Here is a 7,622-nt window from a genome sequence, read left to right on the forward strand (position 1 = left end):
TTGTTTGCTCATTTTCTTTTTCGCAGACAGGGGAGAAAAAGGAAATTTATCCACATTCCATGCTCACACAGACGAAAAGATAAACCAGTGCTTTTTCGGATTTCAGGAAACTACGTCCAATGGATATTTTGAATTTTTACAAGAGACACATTCACATACTTTATCTCAGTTTATGTCTTCCATTTCTGAACTGGAGTATCATGGAAGTACCTGTCATACAATAAATGCTGTGGACAAACGTACATTTTTTTTTCATTTATGAATTTCATGGACACTCTCCACAAATCTCTCTATAGTTAAAGTAAAACATTTCTAAATAAATTCTTCCAAAGATAAATGTGAAAATACATAAAAAGCTAATTCTTAATCAAAATCACTTTCTATATGCGTACACTAAGCTATCATTATGTGCGTTTTCATCTCTCATTACTATTCCTACTGCATTATCTGTGAAGATACAACATATCTGAACATAAAAAAAGGAATTTGAATGCAAGAATTGCTATAAGATATGCTCAGCTGGTCAAATAAGTAGTGTTACTAGAGTACGTTTGTTTCTTCTTAGCACGCTTCCCGCCTAAAGGACAGATCTGTCTGCAACGCGTTGTTCTCAGGTCACGCTTAAGTTGGGAGTTCACAATACCCTAGGAAACGCCGCAAAACACCTGTGTCACAAATCCCTGTACACAGTTTTTATGCGTGTGATAAGTAAGCACTTCAACTACCCGCCAAATAGCAATGACCTCATTTGATGGGCTGGTTGACAACTTACTCCATCTACACCACAAAACCAATAAGACGTCTATTGGATTAAAACGTGCACATGAGTACTAGCAAAAAATACTTTAAAGTTCAACCAACTACGTTGGCAGGAAGCGTGTCAATTTAAAACAAACGTATTCTAGCTGAATATTTTCTTTCTGTAGTTCAGACATATTTTAAGTCGTTGAAAGAATGTGTATTTGTTAATTCTATAAAGTTCAATTAGTAACACAATAAAACTGATAGCAAGGCCAAAGAAAAGAATGTAAAACGCTGACTGGAGATGTTCAAACGATAACACAACCATTTCGCTAGACAGTGTTATATCTTTCTTAATAACCTCATCGGTATACCATTTAGTAATAATACCTGACTGTAGCAATAATTGATACATATAATTAAATCTTGGCAAGTATGGAGAATATTTGGCAAATGCTACTACCAAATTGTACACTGCAGTAGGTTCTGAAATAAAGTGAAATCGTGAATAAAATTCTTGTGATTTTGAATAAATGACAGACTCCATTTGCACTTTAACACACAGTAATCCTAAATTTCTATTGTATGCTATATTATGAAGTATGTTTTCAATCTTCTCGAATGTCACCAATCTCTTTATCAGTTTCATTAATTGCACATTTTCTGACTCTCTTATCATATAATCTATGGATTGAGGAACTGTAGTTATTCTGAAAGAAGTCGCTGCAAGTTCCGCAACTGTGTCAATGTCTTTGTTAAACAATGGACTGGTGTACATTTTTATAATAGCTCCTTGGTATATGGATTGAATCACCAAACAAAAGTACGAGAAAATCAAGAATAAAGTTCTAAGCATATTTCCTTTCGGCTGCTTAGGCGTGGAAACAGAAACAAATATGGAAAATACATAGAAAACCGCATCAATTACACTCGATGGATGATCTCTTTCTCCTATAAGTCGAGAAGCAATGATAAAGGATAGTTCAGTATATACTAAGGCAACTAAAATTGCTAACCACGTCATCTCATTGTATACAAGGAAGATGATTTTCCAGTGGGGAACAGGATCTGCTTTCGGTACAAGAAGACAAATCATTGTCATATCTATCGTATCAGAAAAATCCATAAACGGAGCTCTTCCATAAGACACAAAAACCGGGTTTAAGGTCATATCTACTCGCTTATGAACAACTTCACCTATAACACCAGACCATGTGCCATTTGGATAACGTTTTCCATAATTTAACCCTTCATATATCTTTGCGTGATTCGGTGTAAAGTTCAAATGATGAAACATCGCTTCAAATGATTTGGCAATAAATCCTCTGTATTCATAAGTTTTATTTGCATTTATGATTAACTGGGTAAATGGTAAATGGTTGGTGCTGGAAGTACTTATCGGATAACCATTAAGATTATCCAGTTTCTCGGGATAATAATTCTCGTATGGGAATTCTAAATTAGAAGTTATATTGGTGACTCTCACACTATCAATGAACGGATTATATGTAATGACGGATACAATATTTTCTTTATTTGTAAATATAACATTGACATGAAGTATCTTCTTCAGATCCCATGCTGTTCTTAAGAGTTTTGTTCCCCTGTTTATAGTCAGATAGTTCCCTATGAATATTATAAGATATTTTGCTCCTCCGTTCCATATTATGGAACACTCGTCGCTTAGTAAAACATTTTCAAACGTTTCTACATTATCTAAAAATATTATATAGACATTACTTTTAACGGAGTAGAAGTTTAGCCAAAAAGGAACTTGTGTTTCAATGTTTATGTCTGTAGTGTTCATAACAAAAGGCTTGGTTAAAATTATGGGAATGTAAATTGTTTCACTTCTGACAAAGTTTGTAAATAGATCACTATCTTCAGCAGCTAGTACAATTGAAGCAAATTCACTGTCTCTGAAATACTGAATACATATATGTATCATTACACTAAGTAAATAGTCATTACGCAGTGATTGTGTTGGCGAAAATAGAATTTCTGCTGAAGACAAACAACCTACACTTAGAACCAGGAAACATATTTTTAAGTTCATTATCACCATTAGTACTTATGCAACCTGAAAAATAAAACAAAAAATTTGATTAATTTTATCATATATTATACACATTAATATTGTAATAATAATGCTAATATTACATACTTTTGTTAAATATCCCCTTGGGGATCCTATGGTAAAATTTGTACCATACGCATTTTTCATGGTACATTGCGTTATTTCTCTTCTATTTGAGCTTTTTCGTCCGGTTTCTTTTTTTGTTTTCCACGTCCAGAGGCCTTGTAGAAGACATTACGTATGGTTTCAGACCTTCCTACGTCCAGACATAGGAGGTGATGACGTCATAAATCAAAAATTTATTTTCTCATTTACTAAGCCTATGTTCCATATTTTTTGGCGGGCTTATTTTTCCACGTAGAAGATTGAAATTTTGCACAAACATTCAGTCCACCGAGTAGTATTTACCAGATTTTCTGTTCCGATGTCAATGCTAAAACATGGGGGAACCAGAGGAGCAAAGGGGCAAAGAGGTGAAAAAAGCGATATTTTTACCCCCAAAATCCCGTTCTCGTCATTTTCCTGCCTCACATACATGATGGGGACACGTGAGTCATACCGTCTGAAAGACAGTTCCATTCTGAAGAGAATGACGGTCAAATTATTATTCTAGGGTAATTAGGGACGTCTCAGTGATTTTTTTTCAAAATATACTTCTGTATAGGGTAACATGGGGAAATTTTTGATTTGTTTTCTGGCGGGCTTATTTTTGCATCTAGAAGATTGAAACTGTGCACAAACATTCAGTCCACCGAGTAGTATTTAACAGATTTTTTTTAGATTTCTGCGTTAAAACAGGGGGGGGTCCAGAGGGGCTAAAAGTTGAAAAAAGGGAAATTTAGACCAAGAAAATCCCTTTTTTCTGGATTTTCCCGCCTTAGATACATGGTGGAGACATGTGAATGGTACCGCCTGAAAGGCAGTTCTATTCAAAAGAGAATATGGGCGACACATGACCCTAGGGTAATTAGGGATGTCTTAGAATTTTTTTCCCCTGAGATCATAGTGTTTTGTGCTAATTGGGGGCATGGTGGGAAATTATGATAAAATTTCTCTCTCCCTTACTATTCAAGATAGAAACTTGAAATTTGGCACACACATTCAGTATACCAAGTACTATTTCTCAGATTTTTTTAGATGGCTACGTTCACACAGGAGGGTCCAGGGGGGTCAAAGTTCGAGAAAAAAAATCCCTCCGAAACTTTCACTTTGACATTTTTTCCCGCTTCTGGTATTTGGTATGAGCATGCAAATGGTACCATTTGAAAGCCAGCTCTATTCTGAAGAGAATGAGGTATGAACCATGATCCTAGGATAAATAGTGACGATACAGTAGCTGCTTGACTGAAAGCCTAAAAAATAGCCCAAAAAGCCAGGATCCGGAAAGGGATATCAATTTGTTTCAATTTGTTTATACTTTCTGTGCGAATAAAGAGCGTGTAGAAAATAAGCGATTCCTTTATTTCAAATCTTTGTACTCATAATAAACATTCGATCATTTATTGTATGAATTAAGCAGCTTTTTGTATTCGATTTTATTTCTAACCCACATAAGTTACAAGGAAATCTTAGGAAAATTGACAGATTAGCTTATAGGGTAAGAACCCCAAATATGATACCTTAAAAGTTAAGATGCTATATACTGGTTAATTATGGCATAAACAAACATTGTTGTTACTTTAATATATTCTGTGGAATGTCTAATTTACGATACAAACTATTGGAATACATAAAAATATAACAATAAAAAATATATTGAAAAATCAGACCAAAGTTGCTACACTGCCGTTTTTATGAGGGGTACCTGATAAGAGACGCCGCTTTTTGTGTAATATTAAAAGAGTTCTTTTATTAATTCACCATTGAATACTGTATTTAAGCCAAATCCTGTGATGGCAAAAAAATTTAAAACGTTACAGTTTCAATCTAACTCACTTTCTTCAATTTTAGAATATACGCACTGTAAAATTTTACATTTTCTATGCACATAAACTGCAACGATTCTTGATAACTTCTTTTAATGTTCAAATATGTACCAAATGAGAAGAAATGGGTCCAAAATGACAGTTCAATGCCAACGAAATCACTGTTTCTATGTACAGGACTAAGTCTCAGACACTACTTCGTGAATAGAGAAATGTCAATACAAATGAGCTCCTAATATAAGACCCAATATTACTATAAGCTTACGGGTCACATTATGAGACCTGTCTCATATACTGAACCCGTTAAGGGCTCATAATAAGGCATTCGACCGATAAATAAATCACTAACGCAATCTCAAATATAAGTGGAAGAAAACAGCTAACTCATTACATGTTACAATACACATATTCACTGGTATAAGAGAAAGTAAAGATAGAAGAAATATGAACTTTCCTTCTCCATTTTCAGCGCCTGATGTGTGCAAGTTAAGAAAACTTCGTAAGGGCGCAATTTCTTTCAGCCTCCGCTATACTAACAACTCTCCACATAACGAGCTCACGTGACTTCCGGTGCTGTAGTGGGGTATTTACTTTTGTTTTAGCTTGCTTCCACTAGATTTCAGCTCTTGCTTCACAAGATAGGTAGGGGTCTCAATTTAGGTGCTTATCCTCATATTAGGGGCTCTTACCCTATTAGAAGTCTTCTGTGAATAAAACATTCTATCCCTTTACAAATTGCACAGAGCCGAACGATAGTTTGATTAACTCTGAAATTGAAAAATTTCCTTGGATCTTCCCCCATGGTGTTCCTAAGTCGTTCATTAGATCACGTACATAAGATTGATCTTGTCCTAGGGAATCATTTTTCAATATTACGTCACCAGCACAAAATTTCGCAAAGTAACAGCGCATGGTAATTGTGCAGCCATTCATAACTACTGGCTCAAACGTACTGTCTTTTTTTTTTTTTTTTTTTTTGTTATTAAATCTGGAGAATTTTCCCGACTGAACTTCAAAAGGAAAACTTACTTAATTGTGTTCTCCATGGTGCACTTTCACATGATTCTGTTCAACATAACACTGAGTAATGATAAAGTTGACCTAAAAATTCCGAGTTACGGGCATAAAGACACCCTGAGAATAAACTTTCCTTTCTGGGTTTCTCAGAGAAAGATTGATAGAATGATATAGAGTTGTTGAAGACATATTCATTTGTCAACAATGAACAAAATCGTTAGATCTATTTTCTGGACAATCGCATATTTTTTTCTCACCCTTCATAAAGCTACCCTTAGTTTCTGGGGTAGGATTAAAATTGAACCCCTCTCCAGTAGAATATTACAAATTCCTTAAGTCTAAAATTTGTTTCCAATATGATTAACACTATGGCTTCTAGATAGGTGTACATCAGGACGAACGAAGAACCTGAGTGACCTTGTAAACTTACTTTTCCAGTATGTAGCGGCTATGAAATATGTAAATACATTGAAGTCTAGGATACGAATTTTTAGTCACTAACAACATATTTTCTTCCCTCTTATTGTCGCTCAAAGGTGAAAAGAAATGGTCAGTCTGTATGTATATAAACAGATACCCCACTCATGGTATATGTTACTAGTTGTATTATTATTATTATTATTATTATTATTATTATTATTATTATTATTATTATTATTATTATTATTATTATTATTATTATTAGTAGTAGTAGTAGTAGTAGTAGTAGTAGTAGTAGTAGTAGTAGTAGTCGACTTCGAAACTTTGCTACGCATAATTATCGGAAATCTTACAGAACGGCTTTTGACCGTCCGTCTGTCTGTCGACAGGTATCAGAGGAAATCGGTAAAAGATATCCAGATGTGTTTCGTTTTGCAATCGATTCAGATCCGCAACAGTAGATACCATCTCGTCCGTTAACTCTATTCAAAATGAAAGTAGTTCAAATTAGCCATTTCCAGCTAAAAGTTGTTTTGTGCATGCTGTTGAATATATCAAGGAAACCTTCCATGACAATCATTAGCAGTTTAACAAATCCGGAAGTGGTTGAAATTTGACATTACTTCGATACTGATCTCGATAGAGCAAAAATGGTAATAGATATCAAGGTTGGGTTTTATGCAATCGACTCATTGTCCCAAGAATACGTTCAATCTTCTTTATTAATAGAGCAACCCAAAAGCATAAAAAGCATAACAGCAATTTACACATATTGTTGGTCCCTTGAACATGGTTGTGGTTGTCTAAGGTTTCAGAAGAAACTAATTTTAAAAGCATAATAAAGCATAATTTTAGAAAATAAAGGATAAAGCATAATTTAAAATATATAGCACAATTCTTGGAAAATTCTGTTTAACTGCAAGTTTAACATACTGTATTAATATTTTTTAAACCAATATTTACAATGCAGTAAAGCAAACCTTATTTTTTATCTCTGTAAACTTTTCGGTGTAACCTTTGAAGTCGAGAAGAGAAAAAAGAAAAAGAAGAAAACTTTTCGCTAACAATGAATAAACAATAGTTTTTTTCTAAGTGAAACTGAGCAGTTATGTATGATGATTCGAAATGTACAAAAAGTACACAAGAACCCCACACCTCTATTTATTTTTCATCTCTGTAAACTTTTCGGTGTAACCTTTGAAGTCGAGAAGAGAAAAAAGAAAAAGAAGAAAACTTTTCGCTAACAATGAATAAACAATAGTTTTTTTCTAAGTGAAACTGAGCAGTTATGTATGATGATTCGAAATGTACAAAAAGTACACAAGAACCCCACACCTCTATTATGTGTACCTCTTGAACTTAAGACTTTCTGTATTTTTTGGTGGCATCTTTTACTTTCCCTTTCTGTATAATGCACCTCTAAGGCGCACACAAGTGATTAA

General features: G+C 34.2%; 1 protein-coding gene across 1 annotated transcript; it reads right to left on the reverse strand.

Annotated features, from left to right (window-relative positions):
• Positions 1-901: 901 nt before the first annotated feature.
• On the reverse strand, positions 902-6,648 carry LOC145672591 (ionotropic receptor 21a-like). Its single transcript, XM_081741750.1, has 3 exons — positions 6,534-6,648; positions 2,765-2,821; positions 902-2,457 (listed from the first exon to the last, which is right to left on the reverse strand). The coding sequence occupies exons 1-3, from the start codon at positions 6,646-6,648 to the stop codon at positions 902-904; spliced, it is 1,728 nt and encodes a 575-aa protein (XP_081597876.1).
• Between the last annotated feature and the right edge of the window lie 974 nt (positions 6,649-7,622).

Source organism: Thermobia domestica, chromosome 16, assembly GCF_964235325.1.
Source record: "Thermobia domestica chromosome 16, izTheDome1.hap1.1, whole genome shotgun sequence".
NCBI lineage: Eukaryota > Metazoa > Arthropoda > Insecta > Zygentoma > Lepismatidae > Thermobia > Thermobia domestica.